Source organism: Lagopus leucura, unplaced genomic scaffold (assembly GCF_019238085.1).
Source record: "Lagopus leucura isolate 7727_CA_CO unplaced genomic scaffold, USGS_WTPT01 Super-Scaffold_100060, whole genome shotgun sequence".
Lineage (NCBI taxonomy): Eukaryota > Metazoa > Chordata > Aves > Galliformes > Phasianidae > Lagopus > Lagopus leucura.
Window position 1 is genome coordinate 362,117 of NW_024962306.1, and position 21,628 is coordinate 383,744.

General features: G+C 51.6%; 1 protein-coding gene across 1 annotated transcript; it reads left to right on the forward strand.

Annotated features, from left to right (window-relative positions):
- The first annotated feature begins 133 nt into the window (after positions 1-133).
- Positions 134-17,039, forward strand: GGT7 (gamma-glutamyltransferase 7). Its single transcript, XM_042886671.1, has 15 exons — positions 134-317; positions 2,681-2,907; positions 3,547-3,698; positions 4,287-4,401; positions 4,902-4,969; positions 5,547-5,620; positions 6,013-6,206; positions 7,465-7,552; positions 7,696-7,823; positions 9,224-9,312; positions 9,996-10,148; positions 10,853-10,970; positions 11,661-11,798; positions 12,514-12,613; positions 14,118-17,039. Exons 1-15 carry the CDS (start codon positions 134-136, stop codon positions 14,279-14,281), a joined length of 1,992 nt encoding a protein of 663 aa, XP_042742605.1. The 3' UTR covers positions 14,282-17,039.
- Positions 17,040-21,628: the final 4,589 nt, after the last annotated feature.

The following is a 21,628-nucleotide window of genomic DNA, read 5'->3' on the forward strand; positions in this document are numbered from 1 at the left end:
CACGACGCGGAGCCGAGCGCCGGCCCGCGGGCTGACGGCGTGCGGCTCCCGCCCCGTCCCGGGAGCGGCTCCGCCCCGGCGGAGGCTGCGGCGCGGCCCGGCCCCTTCCGGCGGCGCGGGGCGGCGGGGCGGGATGGCGGCGCCCGAGGCCGAGGCGGCGGGGGGGCGGCAGCGCGCGCTGGGCGCCTACTCGCCCGTGGACTACATGAGCATCACCAGCTTCCCCCGGCTGCCCGAGGAGGAGGCGGGCGGCGCGGCCGAGGGCGGCCTCCGCGCCCGGAAGGAGGAGGACGCGTTCCTGGGCGAGCAGGACACGGGTGAGGGGCGGCGGCCCGGCCCCGGCCCCGCATGCTCCCGGCCCCGCCGCGCCCGCGTCCCGGGACCCCCGCGCTGGAGGGCGGCCCTCTCGACCCGCCCGTCCATCCGCGGTCTCCCCGGCGGCCGTCCCCTCCCCCCCCGCCCCGCCCCGCCCCGCCGGCGGCGCTGCCCCACGGCCGCCCTTCGGAGCCGCCTCGTGTCGTCCCCTCGTCCCGCGGGGCTCCGTCACGCCGCGGCTCTGCGTTGTTCATCCTCCGCTCGTTTCCACGTTCCGCATTCCCACCGCAAACGCGCTGGAGCTGCCCTGACAGCCGCGCCAGCAGCAGGCGGGAGGGGTTTTGCGAGGAGCCAGCGCTCCATCGTGACAGATGCATGGCTTTAATAAAGTCAGGTGTTCTTTTTATGCTTGTGAAAACCTTTTGCCTTTTTATTTTATTTTATTTTATTACTTTCTTGTAAATAGTCAGTCCTGTTTTTTCTCCTCCATTTCATGTTTCTGCAAGCGACAGAATCCATCACTGCATGAGGTCCCCAAAGACCCCACCACCAGGTGGTTTCCACCCCAAGTTCTTCCTTGTGTGCACCCTGGGCCACAGTTCATTGCCATGAGGCTGCACTGTCCCCAGGGCCTGCTCCCAGCCTGGCCAGTGGCTCACAGGAATGTTTGACTATGAGGACTGATGCCTGCTCACAAATGGACCCACAGCCCAAGTGCACGCTGCTCCTGGGCCGCTCTGTAGCCTGCAGATGGACGTCAGTCCTGCTCACACCTTGTCTGTGGCCTCATTGTGCTGTGAACTAAGTGCAGTTTCCATCGTCTGTTGCCATCCCATTCCCCACAGCACCCCAGTGCCTTTGGATGTGGTGAGGTGAAGTTTGGCAGGAGCAGTGCCAAATCTCTCCTTTTGCATGGGGGGCACTAGCAGAGATTTGTGTGGAGGTCCTGTTGGTTGTGTGTCTCCACCACATCCCCAGGTGCCACCTGGAAGAGCTGCATGAGTCTCCTGTGCTGCTACGTGGAGCCTCACGCTCATCTGACACTGTGTGTGTGTCTTGCAAAAACCATCCATGCTTCTTCATATCATTTAATCTGCCAAGCTCCCGGGGCAGGGAATCCAGACCTTTGGGTTCTGCAGCACAGAAGGCATTGCTAACCGGTGTCCCTGTAGTGCTGGTGGGCACAGAGTAACCACCTCAGGGGATTGCAGTGTCCCCACCTGCAAGCAGCTCTGGCCTCTGCTGTCCCCACCACAGCACATCCAGAGCTGAGGTGGGCCTGTGTCCCCACAGTGCTGGTCTCCACATAAAACCAGGTCTCCTTCATGGCTTCTCTGAGAGTCAGGTGGGGTCTGTGGGCCAAGGAGGGTGAATGTTGGTGCTGGGGCATTCTGTGACTGGACCAACCCCCTGCACCGCATCATGGCCATGCTGTCCCAGCATAGCACTGCGGCCATGCAAGCTGAGCAATTGCCCAAGGTCCTGTGGGACATCTGTGACACCCCTCAAAAGGTTTTCCCTCCACCCACACCAGGAACACCACTGCATGCTGCAGCCCTGCCCGCTTGGACCTGCTCACCCAGGAGCTCTTGGCTTGGAGCGGTACGGTGCCTGGTAGGGATGGGAATGCGGTGATGCCCAGGGTGCTGAGCCAGCCTACCCCTCAGAGCTGATGTGAGCCGAGAGCCCAGGCATTTCTCAGACCTTTTGATCATCCTGAGCTTTGCTTGCTGCCAAGCAAAACTTTCCCATTGTGCTCACTACCATGAGGCTGAGCATTCAGCACCCTGCTGGATCTCAGTGAGCCTCACCAGCCAGAGGAAGGGAGAGACTCACACAGAGCCTTCTCTGCAGCCAGGGCTGGGGGACCTGCAGAGGTCCCATTTGCAGGCTTGCTCTTTTCTGTTCTCACTTCATCAAGAGTCAGTGGATGTGTTTCCTGTGCCTGAGTCTGTTTTGCTAAGGTGCTCCAGATATGGCTGCTGCCTTTCTAAGTTGGAATATTCAGTTCTGCTGCATTTCTGAGACCTGTTTGCAAGTCAGCACTGTGTTAGAACCCATCGAAACAGGGCAGTAATCATGGGTCCGGCCCTAAAGAATGGTGCGTGGGGAAAAATTCAGCTTTTTCCGCCTCTTAATCTCCAGGAAAGTAATCTTGGGATAGCTTGAGCTAAAGGAAGGGAACAATAAAACAACCTGGAGTGGCACCTGAGCCAGAAAGTCTATTGAGAGCTCATACCAATAGGGAAAATAATAAGCCCTGCTGGATGCGGCATGGTGTAACAGTAGTGCCAGGTAAACTGCGCAACAGGAGCCCCGTGTTGCTCAATCACTAATTCTTATTGTCTCCTTGCTGCCCACAAAGACCCAGACTCCTTCCTGAAGTCCGCGCGCCTCCAGCGCCTGCCCTCGTCCTCCTCGGAGATGGGCAGCCAGGATGCGTCCCCCCTGCGAGAGACCAGCAAGGACCCCTTCTCTGGAGACTGCAGCTGCCGGCAGGACGGGCTGACCGTCATCATCACTGCCTGCCTCACCTTCGCCACAGGGGTCACGGTGGCCTTGATCATGCAGATCTACTTTGGAGACCCTCAGGTAAGAAGAAGCAGGCTTTGCAGCATGCTGTGGGTTTCGGACAGGGATAAACACGTTCCCTCACCTCCCTTCTTGCCAGCAGATTGGCCCTAGCAGCATCAGTGAGAACCCGGTGCTGAGTATGCAACCCTACCCACAACTGCCTGAAAGTTTTCCCTGCTTTTTTTTTTTTTTCCCTGCTGTGTGCCCAGTGGTGTCCAAGCTGGGTGTGAATACTTTCTGAGAGCAGTTCTCTGAGCGTCAGAGGCAGCTCTCCCACAATTCCACCTGCAGAGTTTTAGGGATCCTCGTGTGAGAGCCCGTCTCCGGAAGGCTCCATGCAGGGGAATTGCTGAGATCGGAACCACACCTCCTGCTGACCCCTCATGTGGGGTGGTGCAAAGCAGATGCAGTGTGGTCATGGGGTCACACCATCTCCTGGAGAGATGTGCTGCAGAACATTTCCTGCTGCAGCCTGAATCAGCCACGAGGCACCCTGTGGTCACGGCCGCCATCGCCACGTCCCACACAGCAGGGCTGAGCTGGCTGCACATTCAGGAATGGGAGAGCTTTGCTCTTTTCAATTTCTTGCACTCTTAATGGCACTCAGATTGCAGCTCCTCGCAGGCGAGAGCTGGGCAATCCTCTCTCCATTGGCAGCTCTTCCAGCGTGGCGCTGTGGTGACGGATGCTGCCCGCTGCACAGCACTGGGCGTCGAGGTGCTCAGCAAGCAGGGCTCGTCAGTGGACGCGGCCATCGCATCAGTGCTCTGCGCAGGAGTGGTGAACCCCCACACCTCAGGCATTGGCGGGTACGTCCCAGCTGCTCCCGTGTGTCCTCCTAGCAGGGTCTGGCCCCACAGAGAGGGACATAGATCCCTGTATCTACAGTAGCAGCTGCCAGGAAAGTTCCAGACATGGGCTGGAGAGGGCTGGGGAGCGCATGTGTGCAGCTGAGCCCCTGTGCAGGGTGCCAGGAGCTGGCAGCACTCAGGCTTTGGCTCGCTGCAGATATCCGCACTTCTCTGGCTAGGTTCTGCTCCTCGCCAGCTGGAGCCCAACTTCCAGCCCTGCTGGCCCCATCTCCCCTCTGCTCCCAGTGTCCCTGAGCTACAGGAGGTGCAGGACATTGCACAAACCCAGCCCACAGCACCTCCAGGCTGGGCAAGATATTGCTCCGTTGTAAGTAAACCCCCTCTTTTGTTGCAAACCAGTCAGGATTAGAAGGAAAATCCCACGCAGTCCAACCTGGTGGTGGAACAGGGCCAGCAGCCCTCTGGCCATGCTGGCAGGCACTGACCAACTTCATCCCCGATGAGGATCTGCTCTTTGCATGGCCTTCATGGCAATGGTGGCAGTGGGGACAGCCGATGCCACGACTGACCCCGTCCTCACCACAGGGGTGGGGTGATGCTGGTCCATGACATCCGGAAGAACCAGAGCCAGGTGATCGACTTCCGTGAGGTGGCTCCATTGGGCATCCCACCGGACGGCGATCTGCTGAAGGACAGCAAGGTGAGGAGCCCTCCAGCAGGACCGGTAGGCTGGGGCCCTCTCATTGGCCTCTCAGTATGAAAGAGGCCCAGGGAAGTGACAGGAGGCTGCCATGGGAGGCCCAGGGCCCTGTGAGCATGAGGAGCCAAGGGAAACCCTCCCGCACCACCTCCAGAAGACCTGGAGCCTGCAGGGCACGGAGAGCAGAGAGGCTGGTTGGGGCAGGGGCAGGGAGTGAGGCAACTTCTGGCAGTGGTGATCTGGGAGAACAAATGTGCCATAAGGGAGCAAGGTCCCACGTCATTCAGATGGGTTATTTCTCCTGACCAAATTGGACTGACGCTGGGATGAAGTTTCCTCATTCCTTCCGAAGACTTGTTTCCTAATTTAGTGTCTTGCCACAGAGCTCTTCCACTTTCCTTAGAGACCAAACACTTTCTGTGAGCATTACTCACAGCTCCTCGACTAGCAGCCAGGGGCCCTGCATTTCACTCTTCTTTTTCACCTTTCCCTTTCTGCAGCCAGGTTTGCTCGTGGGGGTGCCAGGCACGCTGCAAGGCATGCACCGGGCACACCAGCTGCATGGCAGGTAAGAGCCCATCCTGCACACACTGTGCCCCAGGCTCCCTCACAGCCGCTCTCCATCAGAGCATGCCCTCAGCCACCAGTCAAAGCCATCAGCTAACAGGTTCTCAGAGGCTCATGCTGAAAAATGCGTAAATGTGCTTTATTTAACAAAAGAATTCAGCTAGGTCGGGTTTTCAGCACAGTGAAGTTCTTTCACATGCTCTCCAAGGAGATGGACAATTAATGTTCTTAGAAACATGTGAATAACATTTTTGTGCATTTTCATGCATTCTCAGCTCTCTCTTTAGCTGGATCCTGAGAAATGCAGTTGTGCTTGATGCCCTGCTAGAGCACTGAGAGAGGGAGTCTGAATAGCTTGCTCAGGGATGTGACATTTTGCTCCAGAGGTGCCCATTTCCCTATCTTTGCACTGATGTTTTCCTCTGGGGTACATCATGAAACCTGCTTGAAAGAAACAACCCACTAAAAGCCCCGTGCTTGTTTTGGCCACTGCTAGCCCTGAGCCCAGCTTGCTGAGAACTTGTCTGCCCCACCAATCCACATTGGCACATGTCTCCTTGGCTGCCCTCCTCTTGCAGGCTCCCCTGGTCACAGCTGCTGGGCCTCGTGGCTGCCGTTGCCCAGGACGGATTTAACATCACGCACGACTTGGGTGAGCACATGCTGGGGAGCTGAGGTGGTACACAGCACAAAGGAGCCCACTGTGATGGCGGCTTCTTGCAGGGCTTGAGACAGGTTAGGTGGTTGTGCGTGGGAAATCAGGGTGCCTTGGATCTGGGAATGGGTGGTAGAGGGAGCAAGACAAAGCAGGGGTCTGCAAGAGGTGTGCAGTGACAGCAAACCTGGAGCCCTTTGTCAGGGCAGTGAGAAGGTGGCAGAGTTTCTTTGGATTTCCTTCCCAGCTGCAGCGGGGCTGTGATCTATCCCTTGCATTCTGGCTCTCTGGTTTGGAAGAGACAGCAGCAAGTTCCCAGGTCCCCTGCACATTCATGCATCCTGGGGTTTCTGGATGTCCCTCTCTGCCCCTCTCCTTCTCTCCCACAGCCAAAGCTGTGAGTGAGCTTAAAGACCTGAACTACTCCGACAAGTTTCAGGAGACCTTCCTGCCGGATGGCCAGCCTTTGTTGCCTGGCATGTTTGTGAGGCGCCTGGACCTCGCAGCTGTCTTGGAGCTAGTGGGAGCAGAAGGGACTTCAGCTTTCTACAGTGGAAACTTGAGCCAGGAGATCATCTCTGAGGTGAGCCCTGTCTGCTAGCTACTCCTGCTGCTAGTTGTGCTCTCAAAATATAGCAATGGCAGACAAAGCAAAAAACAACCCAACCTGCTCTGGCCACAGTGACAGCTATACAAATTTTCACTAGTGTGCTAAGAGTCCTTTCATGTAGACAGTACTGGAAATCTACTTTTATACCTAGGTAGCTGCAGTCAGGATGGCTGGTGGCACCATTTTTCCTGGCTACCGTTCTTCACGTGATGCTCCTTCAGTGTATTTTCAGTAGTCTGGGATGGGTTTATTCAGCTCAATCCTTAGATAGGAGCTGTGTGTTAGGAAACCTTCTCTGCTGCTTCACATGGACAACAGCAGAGGCAGAGAATGAGGAATAGGAAGAGTCCCAGGCTGGTGATTCAAGGAACCCCAACTCTGGGGCTGCACCACAAAGAGCCCAGCAAGCTCTGGGATCAGGTGTTCTATTCCAGGTTTAGTTACAGAGCAAAGTGCTGGCTTCCCACATCAGCTTCACGGTGTTTATTGTTTCAGTGAAGGGAGGGGTGGAAAATCACCCAAGCACACAGCCCTTTGTTTCAGTCCTGAGGTGGGAATGCACAGGCACAGAGTAGTGCTCTCCAGGGAATGATCTGAACACGGTAACACCTGTACCGTGACTAAGAGCATTACTTGTGCCAGGGGACTTTTAAGGCCAGCAGAGTGCTGTCATGATGGTCCTAACTCATCTCCATCGTAATTCAAGCACTGAGGACCTTCAGTGGAGGGAATTACCCACCTTTACTGAATACATGAAAATTACCAACCCAGGGAAAAAGTATAATGGGAAGACCAAGGGTACAGCAATCCCCCTTATCACCTGCTACAGTTAAAATAGGGTGGAAATCGGGAACTAAAGATTTCTCTTGATGGAAATCTGCTGCACCCAGTGTCCTTCCTGGCAGTATTCAGACACTTCATAGCCTTTAGTGTATTCATCCTTGCCACCCAGAGAAGGCTGCAGGGCAGTGCTCATCCCCTCCTGGTGGGTAGGCTGAACTGCAGGCAGCCATGGTGTGGCGTTTTGAAGATGAGCTGCAGAGCTTTCCAGTGCTGGTGAACGGTTTGCCAAGCCACCAAGGCCATGAAAGTACACATTTTCAGGGGATCCTGTAGAACGTGGCTCAGGGGTCTCATGTCAGTTGCTTAACAACACAGAGATTGCTCACCCAGGCCAGCAGGAGCCTCGACCCAGCTTTCTCAGCGTGCGCTGCCTTGCTCTCCTACTCAGGTCCAAAACTACGGAGGAGTCTTGGAGGAGGAAGACTTCAGCAATTACAGTGTTACAGTGGAGAGTCCCGTCCATACCATCTACCGAGGTAAGCACTGCTGCCTGACCCACTGCCATGCACTTCGCCTGATAGGAGGTGACAGTGTAACACATCTGCAGAAAAGCCCTCCAGGGAGTTTCCTGCAGTTACCTACTGCAATTGATGCACCTGGAGGTTTCTTCTCTTCACAGGTCATCTTGTTTTGGGTCCCCCACCTCCACATGCAGGTCCTGCTCTGATCACAGCACTGAATATCCTCGAGGGCTTTAACATCACAAATCTAGCATCCAGGGGGAACATCTTGCACTGGATTGCAGAGGTAGGAGGAGAGTCAGCATTTGGCTGACTTTGTTGTGCTGCTAGAGAATGATTCATTTATTCCTTGATTGTACAAAAGTGTTTGTAGGTGATTCCCAGAGGAGAATGAGCAAATAGACTGCTAAGGTGTAAATCTGAGCTGTGCTGCTGCCTCAGATAGGTGCAGATGCTGGAGCCCCCTGCTCAGCTGAACTCTTTCTAGCTTAAGCAGAGCCTTTTTGGAAGACCAGATTGTGGCTTTTGCCCACTTCCTGTATGTGAGAATGACCCTACAGCATCTAATGGTATCTCACTGATTTCTTCCACCTTTTATGCTACAGAGGCTTTTGTAGAGGACAGCTTGCACAGCACAGGAAAGTTACTGCCTTAGCAAAAATACAGCAACTGGGGGTGTTACATGCTGCTGGAACTATGAAGAGGCTGAGAAGGATGACTCAGAAAAGTTATTTTGAGTACTCTTCAGGGAACTTTAAATGAATCTGTTTGTGCTGCATTTACACCTGACAAAGAGTTTCATTCACTAGTTATCATGTCACAGGTAAGGAGCAGCAGCCACTAGATAAAGGGCATTCACTTCAGGACACACATAATCCTGATTTCTCAGGATTGCAAAGCTGATCACATTGCTGAGATTCAGTGCTAAATCATCCCTGGGGCAGCAATGACCAAGATGCCACCTTGGTCAACCAGAGCCCACGGGTTTGACATATGCTCTGCTTGCTCTTGCAAGCTCCTCAATGGCCACCAAGCTGCTTGTACATCCTACTTATGCTATGGTGGTCATGGTTTCATGGAAACACCACCTTGTCCAGAAGTTAATCATGCTCTGAATTATACATCACAAGATAAAGTATGGCATTTCACAACTGGTTGTTGATGAGTGGTGCGTATCAAAATGGAAATGAGCCCTTTTGAAACTTGAATGAAAATGGCATGACCTGAAAACTGGCAGTCTTGTGCCATCCTAGAGGAAACAGCAAGCCCAGGACCCATTTTCCCACTGGGATTTTGTGTGATCTCTTCTGTTGTGGTGACCATTTGGGAGCAGAAAGAAAGAAATAGAACGAAAGTTGCATGCTGGCAATCCTGTCTGCCAGTTGGCAGTGCTGCTGAACCATAGCTGGGCTAAGCCAGCTGGAAAACACTGCCTGGAAGGTGGAATGTATACAAGTACTACTTGATACACTTGCCTCTCCCTGCATGCAGTTTGCCGTGAAAATCTGACCCCCTTTGATCCCCACGCCCACGTGTGGCAGCCCTTTTCACTGAGGCAGACGTTTGAGTTCATGGGCTTTGGACAACATGCTGGAAGAGCAGGTACCTCCTGTTTGGAGTATCAGAAGTGATATTTCCAATACCACCTAAGTGATGTCCTGTGTCTCCTTTGTGTGTTCGATTTAGACATTAAAAATCGCTCTGAGTCTAGCTAGCAACTTGGGAGACCCATCCGACGATGCATCCATCGTTCACGCTGCAGAAGGCATGCTGAGGTAGGTCTGAGGCTGATGGGCACGTTGGTGGTTGCAAGGTGTGTGGTTTGGGTATCATTCCTGCATTTCCTCTTTCCTGCACACAAGGAAACCTGAGTTTTTTCCATTTCTATTTTACCGAGGAAAGCTCAGTCCTCATGCTCACCCTCCCACAAGGATCACAGCTGATGCCACAGGCTGTGGAGATGAAACATAGGATGTCCTCACACAGAGGTCCTGCTTACTGTTGAGGGCTCCTCCCGCTTTCTGATCTCCCTAAGTTTTCCGTCTCGGGGGTCAGACAGGCTGCCTTTGCAGCACACCCAGAGGCGTGGGAGCAGCCAGGCCTGGAACTGCAGCCCAGCTTCCTGCAGAGCCAGGTGCAACCACAGCGGGTGGACAGAGCTGGCTCTGTCTCGCCCTTCTCTGCACACAGGGAACCAGCGCTCTGCCAGTGGCGGCACCTCTCATCTCCCAGGGTGGAGTCCATGTCCATGGGTAGAGCCCGGGAGGTTGGTGGCTGTGGCAGAGCCATCTCGTCTCCTTCTGCTGGCTGAGCGGGGTGGTTCCCTGCCTGCAGTGCCAGGCTCCACAGGGAAGCGATCCTGCAGCTGTGTAAATGAACCCCCCACCAAGAGACCAAGAGATATCTGGCCTCCTGCGCTCATCTCCTTCTTTTCTCCTTCACTTCCTCACCCCTGAAGTAAATCAGAGGCTGATTCCCTGCGCCAGCTGATAAATGAGTCCCAGCCCTTCTCATCGGATCTCCGCCTGCCTCACTTCTCTGTGGAGAGCGGAGCCGCTGCCAGCCAGGTTCTCGTCATGGGACCTGATGACTTCATTGTCGCAGTCGTAAGGTAAAGGATTTACTTCACAACGCGCTCAGAGGATGGGAGCAGGAAGAAGCAAGCAGGTTCAGCAGGGCAGGACAGAGCCAGACCTGGGCTGCTGACAGATGGAGCAGGAGCTTTGCTCCCGCACAACCCAGCCCAGAGCTGTGGTGTCCAGCATGCTGGGCTGGCCCCATGTTCTTCCTCCAGAAACCCTAAAGGGGAGAGACTGCACTTTCCTAGGCAAGACCTGTAGCCATGTGAGGATTTTGTGTGGATCCTTACTGTAAGAATGGCATTCCCAAAGTCCCCGGCCCCGTGGGGCTGCTCCAACACTTAGTCCTGCAACAGGAGGAGTGGAAAAGCTGGGGTGGAGCTGAGAAGGCCCCGAGGTGCTGCTCCACACTGTGCAGCTCTACCAGCTCTATCCATGGCTCTCACATGCCTTGACTGGCCTCGCTCTGCTCCCTAGAGAGGCTACAGATGCATTCAGCAGCCTGGAGGCAGACCCACCGCTGGGGGGAATCCTTGAACACAGGGAGGGGCTGATCCTCTATCACCCACATGGTTACAGTGCCTGTCCCTAAATACATGGAGAGTTCTGCTGTGCACATCTTAAAAAACCGTGGCAGACTCTGTCAAGCCAAAATGGGACAGAAAATTGCATGACTGAAGGCCTCGATGTGTACACTGTGAAGAATTGTATGAGATTTCTTCTCATTTCTTTTCAGTTCTTTGAATCGCCCATTTGGTAGTGGAATAATGACAGCCTCTGGAGTGCTCCTGAACAGCCAGATGTTGGACTTCTCCTGGCAAAACAAAACAACAAACCACTCCATTCCCAGGCTGGTAATGAACAGCACAACAAATTCTCTATTTGAGCTGCCTGCACTATCCTTATTAATTGCAATCCCATCTCCACAGTGGTGAGATTATTTGGTGGCTTATTAATAACTTAGAGAGAGCTGTCTATAGAAAGCTCCTATCTTTTCACTATATGAAATGCTGAGATAGAGTAAGCAGGAGGCTACATGTGCATCAGTTATCACTATAATGTGGTGTTGCCACAGCATAGCACAGCTGTGTGTCACAGGTAGCTGTTTTTCCTGTAGCCCAGATGCACTTTGGAGCAATTGTCCTCTGGGGACTTCAATTAATTTCATTATGAATTACTGCTCTGCAGATTTTAAGGTAATAAATGGTAGAAGAAAAATCTTCAGGTCTTAGAAAGAAACAATTACAGACTGGTACTTGTAGCATCTGGTACTGCCTTGTTGATTCTTCTTACCATGTATTGAAAAATTGGCCCAGTTTTCTATGTTGGTACATTAGGAGTGGGTAAATGGCTCTGTATATCTTCTGTAAGAGAGCTTTGAGAGCATGAAACAGGCTGGGTCCTGTGAACTTCAGAGAGCATGATGGCAGCAGTGACAATAACAGCCTTTAAAACTGCACAGGTGCAATTGCTGGCTCCAGCAGGAGTAAGAAGTTAACCTGCACAACTCCTTGCTGAATGTTTTTGGTACATCTTTCCTGCAGCAAAATCTCATCCAGCCTCGGAAACGGCCCCTGTCTTTCTTGTTGCCCACCATTGTGAGGCCATCGGAGGGGATGTGCGGAACGTACCTGAGTCTGGGAGCTAACAGTGGGGACAAAGCCTTGAGCGGCATCGTTCAGGTCAGTGCTGTGTCTGGGTGCCCACCTCCTCATGGAGCTGCTGAGCAGTACTGAGCAGGGTCCCATGTTGCAGCACAAACTGTCCATCCTGATGTTCTAGGCTGTGTGCCTCTGTGTGTGTAGCTCCTTTTACCTTATGAAAAATGCATTTTGGTGTGTCCAGACTAAGTTCTACCCTGCTCAGCGTTCACTACATACTGGGGAGCTCCTCATAATTTATAATTTGTAACTGAGTGAAGCATGTGCCAGTAGCTTCATTATTTGTGCAACAGTACCATATTATTAAAAATAAATTTGGTTCCTCTCTTCCTTATCTCTTGGAAGGCATCATTCAGGGCAAGATTAAAGCCAACCATTGCTTTCTTATGCTTTGTTAGAAGTCACATGCTGATATTTTGGCATAAAGAAATCATTTTTAGAGATTATGTCATGTTCCAGACTAACAACTCTCCTAATTTAGCAGGAACTGTGTGACAGATTGCCCACGTGAGCCTGAAATGTACCACTTTTCCAACAATATATAGGCTGTATTTCAAGGTTCTCTTCACGTTGTGAAGACCTGCATTAGTTCATGCAGTTTGGCAAAAAGTTTGCATTCTTCTTTGCCTGCCGCATTTGCAGATGTTGGAGCTACAAATAAGAAGGATGCTCAGGAAGCTCACTTTTCCTATTCTCTTTACGTTTTTATTATTTGGGGTCTTTTATTCTCTTGCAGGTCTTGGTAAATGTGTTAGCGTTCAACAAGAATCTGAGTGAAAGTTTGTCTCTTGGTCGTCTTCACCCACAGCTTCAGTCCAACACCTTGCAGGTTGACAGTGAGTATGGGCAGAGGGTGCGGTGCGGCCCGCGAGTCCGGCGTGTGTAGGAGAGTGGCAGCACTTCCTTTGGATGCTGCCATGGAAATGTGACAGCCCAGTGCACGGCTTACCAGGCCATAGGATCCTTGGTTTGGAGTTTTGGGGCAGACAGAAAGTGGCAGCCTTGTTTCTTGAAAGCTTGGGGACCGTGCCGAGCCATGCTGTCGTCTGGGGAGTGCTCCCTCGCCTCCCCACCACCGCCTGTCCAAATTCTTGTAGGTGCTTCTCTGTCCCAGCCCACCTCCTAGCAGCAGTTTTGTCCCTTTCCTGAAAACCTTTCAGCCGATATGACATCACTGTGGATGTCCAAATGAAAAAATATCGCAATCGTATTTTCACTCAAACAGATCCCAAAAGCTAGGAAATATTCACACACGTTATTACTGCTCCCATAAATACTTTTCTTTCACTTTCCATTCTTGAATCCCAACAGATGGGGAGCAGGCAAGGCGCAGGACAAGGCTGTGATCTTAGTGCTGGAAATTCAGCATCAGTGCTGAGGCAGTGGAAACTGCACTGTCAGCTCTTGTCCTTGTTACTGAAGTCTTAGTCTATTTGGTGTTTTTCACAAAGATCCATATCTTACCAGAGTGAACTGTAAGTGAATTTTGGTTCTCATTGCACACACAAAAAATAGCAAACTTTCTAGTCCTTCCTATTCAGGAGTAAAATGTAAAAACGGCTGTGAAGTGTGTCCCACAAGCTGGAAAACTAAAACGTAATTAAAACAAATCCAGAACTTCAAAAAGTCCTAATTTGTAGATTTGGATGTTCAATATCAACAAGGTTGTGTTAAGATACATCTACAGTGCTTAAATCACTATGGTGTTTCTGTGAGTCTGCTGGATTTGTCCATCTGCTTCCCCTGCGCTGTGTCCTCAGGCACTCCTATTTATATGGAAATTAAAAAATGCCAAATAAACAAAATAAGAGCAGAAGAGCAAACAGCCCGAGGTTTATCACATTCTCAGCCCGAGGTTTATCACATTCTAATCGACAAAGTTTGTCATTTGCCAGCTTGTGTTGTTTTGAGTTGCTTTGCATCTCATTTTGAGGACTGGCTGTTAATGCTGTTATTTGTAACAGAGCTCTTCAGAGCAAGGACTGCCCTTTGTTCCGTAAACAGAGTCACTAGGATGGGTGCCAGCAATGTCTTTTTCCCTTTTCAAAGAAGACAGTTTTCCACAGTTTTCCATATTTAAATGATATTCTGGATCTTCTCCTTTCCTCCCCTGCACAGAGCATTGCCCAACTCTGAGCAGCCTTTGCTGCTGAGGGTGTGCTTGGGGCAGTGCAGGCTGGACCTCCTCAGCCTCAGCCTCCTCACCCCATCTTGGACACCTCCTCAAGAGGCCACAGGCAGTTTCATACACCCTGAAGATCCCAACAGGGTTAAGACAGAGCTTTGCATCGAAGGCAGCAGTGGTTTCAGTTACAAAGCCCTCTTTTAAAATCCCTACAGGTGAATTTTCTGAAGAAGATATTGAATGTCTTGTAGCCAGGGGCCATGAAGTGGATAAAGTCAAAGTGCTCTCCCTGGTCCATGGGGCCAGGAGAACCAACAGTTTCATCATCGGCCTGAAGGACCCCAGGAGCATGGATGCTGCTGGAGCCACAATATTGTAGCACCTCTCAGACAACTTATTCACTGAACAAGGCTTTAGACACAACCCCAGTGATGTGCATGTTCTGAAATGGTCCCCTCCTGCTCCCCAGAGTGGGATCACTGCATACACATACATACATCTTCATCGCTGAGCAAACGTCCTGCGTTCCCTACCCAGGATGGCACAGGAGGCGTTAATGGTGCCGGCACAACATCTCTCTGATGTTTTTTTCTTTTAAAATAATTTGATTTGCAAGCAGCTCAGTCACTGCTATAGGATCACAGGGAGTTTTTCTTTTGGCACCATCTTATCATTCATTCCAGCCTTTTCAAAAGCCCAGCTCTAGCCAACTACACGATTTTAGTGAGCAGCAACATTAGCAAAGGAAACAGTGACAGTAAAAAACAGCTGCTGATAATACTGTAATCTTCATCTCCTTTTCTTTCCCAAATTCATTATTTGCCTCTTCTGTGAATCAGCAGTTAATGTAGCCTAATGTAGTGTTTGTAGGTGCCTGTAGCTGGAATATCAGGGCATCCTTTAATGTTGTGTGTGGGCTGGCTGGCTTTTGCCAGCATGCAGCCTCCTGTGTTAGATCCTTTTCTCACATCCCTGCAAACCTTGAATTTTTGTAAGTATTTTGAGTAAGTATTTTGAATCACTTCTCTGTGCAGACACATTGGAGTCCAACTTTGAACCAGTCTGCCTCTTCACTGGCAAACGAGGACCCCAAACAACTGCTGTTGTTCCCAAAAGAAGCTGTCCCACCATGCATTTTGTAACAAAAACAATGGTTTTCAACTTTTAACAACTGGTGGACCCCCCCAGTAATTTTCTTACAGTTTTCTGGCCTCTGCAGAGATTTTAAGCTTAGTGATAATGGGTTTATTTTTCTTTGATACTTTTTGGAAATATCTTCAAAGTACTCTGCAGGCTTGTAAGAATCCACAGAGCACAGATGAAAACTGCATGGAAACAGTTTAGGTAGATTCAGGGCTTTCCTTACACGGCCTTGTCTCAGCCTGCTGTGAAAGCCTAAGTTGAATAATCCCTACAGAGAGGCTTAGGGTTTTCTGCATGCTAAATTCACGTCTGTACTTCAGCTCTGGTGGCTCTATTGGAAAAGCTGTGGAGAGAGAAAGGGTCCAATGCAAAGCAAAGACCACTGAGATAATTTTCTGTCTGTAACAAGAAATACAGAATATAAGAATACCTCTGCATTTCTTGTCTGAAAGAGAATGGAGAAAATACCACATCTGTTTGCTGCACCATTGAATTCAATCCACGCTGGAATGTTTCCGTCTATTTTTTTAACTAACAAGTTAGAGAGAAACCCTTGGCCGTAAAAAATTCTGGAATCAAATACATTTCCACAGCAATGCTTTCCTTCACATTGCAAATATGCCAATGGCTGCTGCAGGCATTCCACTCGTGTGCTGCCTGTGGCTGCCTCAGCGTGCCCCTTGGTGACACGGCTGCCCCAGCCTTCCTGCTGAGGAGCCCCACAGACACTGCTCCACATGTAGGGCTGTGCCCACACAGGCTGGCACAGGGCGCAGGGAGCACGCAGGGGGCTTGGAGGTGGTCAGGAAACTACCAGAGAGAATTGGATTAATTGTTCCTGACACCTACCGGCCGAGTGTCCCAAAGCATCTTACAGTAAGTCTGGCACATTTTGCTGTGGAAGGAGAGGGGTGCTTTTCTGCTTTGCTGAAATGCGGCCAGCCAGGAGGCAGCCACTGGCAGACATCAATGCCAACAGTTCTTTCTGTTAGGAAACACAGGATCATAGAATGGCCTGAGTTGAGGAGGAGCACAGTGACCATCCAGTTCCAACCCCTGCTACGTGCAGGTCGCCAACCAGCAGACCAGGCTGCCCAGAGCCACATCCAGCCTGGCCTTGAATGCCTGCGGGGACGGGGCATCCCTCTGGCCACATCCGTGGCCTCAGCCAAGAGATGGAAAAATTATGTGTTACCTTTGGGAAGTTGTGTCTCTGTCACCAAACTGCCCCTATGGCAAGAGCAGGCTTTCCTCACCAGAAGGCCCTCGGCTCATTTATTTTTCTGTCACAGGCGCTAGAAATGGCACTGCCCAAAGCTGGAGCATTCATAAAACATATGGTGTCTTAGAGCTGGCCTCTTCAGGTCAGACAGCAAGGAGAGCATATGTTTGTGTGCATTGAATCACAGGTGAAAATTTGGGAGTTTCTGGTAAAGGACAGCAGTGATCTGTGCCTCAGACATGGCATGGTATGAGCACAGCTCAAAGCGGTCAGATGCTACAATACTTAGCATGGAATACTGCAGAACACTTTGAAAGAACATTCCTTTTTATTCCTTCAATTCCTTTCACAAAGTCACTTCTGATGCCAAAAACTGTATTCATTTGTGAACTGGAGGCTCTGGTTTTGAATTGAAATGGGCTTATATGTCCCGAGGTGTGATTTCAGAGCAATTATTCAGAACTTTAAAATAAAGCACGTTCCTAAGTGCCCTCCTGTCTCTCTGGCTTATGTTCCAAAAAATACTGTTTAGTATTAGAAGACGCTTTGAATTATTCACCATTTCCTCCGTTTAAAAATGGCAGCAGTGTCACACAGCTATATTCAGTACTGAATCCTCTAATCAGCTAATTGGTCCCGTGTCTCTGGTACTGCAAGTCAATCCGTTGTGATGAGACCTAATGAACTTAGTTTGTGGCACCAATAAACACCTGATGTTTCCATATGTATGGCTGAGACAGACATTGTGAAATAAAGGGCCACATTTTGGAGACGTGTGTGCAGTGTCTGCACTGATTTCAAGCCAGCTATTGCAGACATCTAACTACCCTGAAGCAGAATTCTCCCAAAAGTTATACATCCAAGTGTCTGAGATGCTCAGAACACAAAGTATGAATTATAGGATGGCTGAGAAAAACAATAAGGAAAATAAGAATAAAAATAACAAAGATAATAAAAAATAAGATATGCCTTTGTCAAATATAACTACTGTGGTCTTGAAAGCCATCTGTGTGTATCTGCCCCCGTTTGCTTTGCTCTCCACTAACATGCACAGTTTTTTTACATTGGGATAAGCTGAAAACGGGGCCTGGCATTAAGTGTCAGCTCAGTTAGGCAGAGATTTCTCACAAAGGCTCAATGCCATTCATGAGTGCAGTTATCAAGCACTGCTTTGCTAGCTGCAGATACCTCTGTCTGCCTATGTGTGTCAAGCCCAGACCAGTGCATGTAAAGGCCTAAAGGAGAGACAAGGCTGAGGTCGGCATCTGGGCCCTGTTGCAGTGCCGTTCTGTTCACCTCATTTTCCTGCGGGGTGCCTGGACACGAGGACAGGCTGGAGCCTGTGCTGCTCCCATCAGCTCCCACCAAAGGAAACACTGCTGAGCGCTGTGGGGTGGTCAGAGTCGCGCTGCTGGTGGTGCCTGTTCTGGGGAAGGGCTGGACAGCTGAACCTCCCTGCTGCCCAAACCCCGTGTGCCCCAGGGCTGGGGGCTGCGAGGGGCCCACAGGGCAGAGCAGCCATAGGCAGGGCAGGAGGCTCTGGTCCCCAACCCTAGGAGTGGAAATCTCGCTCTGCCCTGTGCAGTGCTGCCGGCTTCTGCCTGAGGGTCCCCCAGACCCTTTTCTCTTTTGTGAACAACAATACTTATTATGCGTCAAAAACGCTGTGGATTTTGCAAAGTTTTAGGAAGAGTGGAAGGTGGGAAGGGCTCTTGCAGCACATGGATGATTTCATAGCAGCAGCCTGGAAAAGAGCTTCCCTACTTCAGTGATAGACATCTATCTGTGTGTTGGCCAGAGAAGGGAGAGCTCCAGCAGACAGAGTCAACCGCCAGAGGGGCAGGGATCTGATGGAAGCCAAAGAGACCAGCGTGCAGGGCAGAGGGCACGGCAGGGCTGGAGAACCAAAGCACGCTGCCCACGAAGGGCCCTCCAGTGGCCAGAGCATCTTTAGATGCAGATGGTCGGGAGTTGAGCCTGCTGCCCAGCACACAGCCCTGTGTGACCACGGCTGCTTGCCAGTCTGGCCCTTCCTACTGGTTTCAATCCACGGAGACTGGCCCCGAGCTCTCCACAAAGGCATGGAGATGCCAACAGCCAAGTACCCCCACCCTACCAACCAGCACTGCAGCCAACTGCCCACCTCTCTGTCACCACACTCACAAATTAACCAAATCCTAAATAGCTACAGACTGGGATCAAAAGTAGATACAAGGACAGCATGGCAGGTCTTCTCTCTAAGTGAGCCCTATGCCAGTATTAGAAGAGAAATCATTCCATCCAAGTCAACATGTAAGTTTAGGGAATCTAAAACTAGCCATGAGTACACCTTTTCTATACAGCATTTTTCTTTTTAAAATACTGCCATATAGGAATGTATAACCATAATCTTGCCAGTCTGGCCTGAAAACCTCCTGGTCCCGCTCATGGTGTGCAGAGGCCAGCTCTCCCACACTCATGGTAATTTCTACCTCTTTGATAGAATGGGATTAATCTTGACTGTGTGGTGTTTGTGCCAATCCTGGACTTTTTAAAGTGCGCAGAAGCATAAGATAAAAAGCCACCAGAACTGGCGTTATGAAGCTCCATAAGGCTGTGCAAGGCAGTGAGCTGCTGGTGAAAGAAGGGCTTTTTGCAGATCCTGGGTGACCAGCACACAGCCTCCCAGCTCCAGGTAAGAAAGTTACAGCACTCGGACAGCCAGAGACAAGACGCACCACTACTGCACCGCCTGAAATCTCAGCTTTGGGAGAACAATGCTCTATTTCTCATTGCGTGCTGTAGTTTACAAGATGTGCCCTGTGTTCATATAGATAAAATAAAGCAAGGGGAAAAAAAAAACAAAACAAAAAACCAAAAAAACAAGGATGATCATCTAATTTTTAACGAGGACAAACAGAGGGACTTGGAGGGGGATTTTTGAGAAGAGCGTTCTGATCGGTGTGCTGGGTAGCAGAACACATTCTGGGGAAGATCAAGCTGATAAGGGGGGAAAGTTAAACATATGTGGGTAAAGAAGTGCCTCCTTGTACAGAAGAAATTATGGAGATGAGGAAGGAAGGCAGGTACTTCTCAGATACTGAACAAGACTTTCAGCTTCCTCTTGCTTCCAGCTCTAAAGACATGAGCAGAGTAAGACAAAGACAAACACTTCGTGTGAAAGGCTCCTGGCAAGCAGAAACTCCTTGGCAGAAAACCAAATGTGCCACTGCTCTTTGCTGCCAACATGAGGCTGGTGCCCCATCTCACCTCCTGACACTTCTGAGGAACTTACCAGGATCTGGGAGAGTTTCTTCCCTGCGACTCTGACTCACAGGGCTTCAGGCTGGGAAGTGAGCTCTGGGACATAGGTGTACCCCAGTACTCCGGGACATTACCCTGCCACATGCTGGCCCAGCATCACGCTAATGTCCCAGAGGGAATCCCAAGCCGCCAGCACACCTGCAAGCCATGCTGTGGGCTGTGCCTCCCCCAGCCCCGTTCTTCACAACTCTTTGCCCCCATGTTTCTTCCCAGACCTCTGTGTGCCTCCCATGAAGGGAGAGACAGCACGAGGGCTGTGCAGGGAGCTCCCACACCTCAGGCACCGGGGCAGACATGCATGGAGAGAGGCACGAGCAGAAAAACCCTTTAGCAAAGAATTGCTGAACATTGGTCCTTCAGCAGGGAGTGTTTGAGCTGCCAATGCTGCATAAACAAACAGCCTGCTTGCAGCTTTCTACACACCAAAAATACTTGGTGTAAACATTGGTCATACAATAACAGTGGTGGTTTGTTTTCTCATGGAATGGATTCATACGTTCATTTTTAAAAATCCTTTTTTTTTTTTTTTTTTTTTTGTATTGTCAGCTCTAGCAACAAATGAGAAGTGGGACAGCTGTATTTAAAAGCTTTTGCAGAATAAATGTTTCCTCTTTTCATGCCATTGCTGTGGGTATCAGGGCTGTGCCTGTGGCTGCACCCAGCAGTGAGCTGGGGGCTGTGCACCCCTGGGAGCACAGCAGGACCTGCCCACATTGCTGTGCCAACTGTACGGACTTCTGAAGGACCAAAGGCTGTATTTTCACAATGGACCTCTGATTATTTTACTGGCCTTACACAGCAACTGCCATGCGCTTCTTTTGTTTACCAGCAGAAGATGGTTGCTTTTCAATGAAAGCAGAGACTGGCAGAAGAAAATCTGACGTTTCTGCAGCAGCACTGATGTAGCATGACCTCAGCATTCCCCACGTGCACTCAGGTTTGCAGGATATGACGTGAACTCCTGTGGGTCTCTGTGGGAATACAAGAAAAACTGTTCAGAGCAGCCGCTGTGGAGCAAGATTAACAGCATGAGAACCAAGGACACCTCTAGAAGAAAGAATGTCTGACAGCTCTGATTGGAGAAGCGCCTGTGTGAACGGTTGAAGAGTGTTTGTCGAATGCTCTGCTGGCATGTAAAGGTGGATGGGGAAGTTGTAAAGGTGGGTGGGAAAGCTAAAAAAAGAAAACTTGTGAAGGTATGTAAGTGATGTGAGAACTCGTAATAAACAATTTGGATTGTTCACATCTGAGACCGTGTATCAGATACTGCAGATCTCAGTGCCCCGCGTGATGAATCCTGCCAAACAGCCCCCGTGTGCCCCTTGCTCTTCTCAGGGACCAAGCACTGTCTGTTATTCCAAAATGTCATCACGTTCTAGTAGTGTTCCACGCGGGTCCTTCGCAGTTGGGTTTCTACGACGCCATCCAGGAAAGCCCTTTCCTCCCAGCCGCGCAGGGCCTCGCTCCCACCGCTGAGCGCCGTGCTGCTGGAGTGGAGCGGAGCTGAGCCGAGCTGAGCTGCTGCTTCGGCCACAGCGCCGGGGGCCGCACAGCACCTCGGCGGCCGCCCCGGTCCCGGTCGCCTTTTAAAGCGGGTTCCCCGTCGCACGGGAAGACACCCGGGCGGGTCTAGGTATTTCCAGACAAGGAGGCTCCGCCTGCCCTCCACCAGGCCGCGCAAGGCTCCGGCACCCTGACAGACGTTTCTCCACCGGCGGCGGCCGGCGCGGGCCAGCGGCTCCGGGCAAAGATGGCGGCCGCTCCCCGGAGCGCCCCGCGGGCAGCGGGCCGGGCTGCGGCAGCGCCGCGGGCGGGAAGGCGCCGAGGTCGCGAGGGCCCCTCGCGGAAGGCAGATCCTCGCCGCCGGCAGCGGCGGGGCGGCGACGAAGGGGAGCGGCGACGAAGGAGAGCGGCGACGGCAGATCGGGGAGCCGCCCCGGGCCCGCGCAGCGGAGCCCCCCCCCGCCGCGGCGCGCTCGGACGCAGGCGCGAGCGGCGCGGGGCGGGCGGTCACGTGGCGCGCGGCGGAGCGGCGGGAGGCGGAGCGGCGGCGGCCTG

Excerpts from the sequence above, each read along its gene's own strand:
- GGT7 (XM_042886671.1), top strand. The coding sequence starts at position 134 with ATGGCGGCGCCCGAGGCCGAGGCGGCGGGGGGGCGGCAGCGCGCGCTG. Across the intron at positions 4,402-4,901 it reads ATCTGCTGAAGGACAGCAAG|CCAGGTTTGCTCGTGGGGGT; the intron begins GTGAGGAGCCCT and ends CCCTTTCTGCAG. Across the intron at positions 9,313-9,995 it reads GCTGCAGAAGGCATGCTGAG|TAAATCAGAGGCTGATTCCC; the intron begins GTAGGTCTGAGG and ends TCACCCCTGAAG.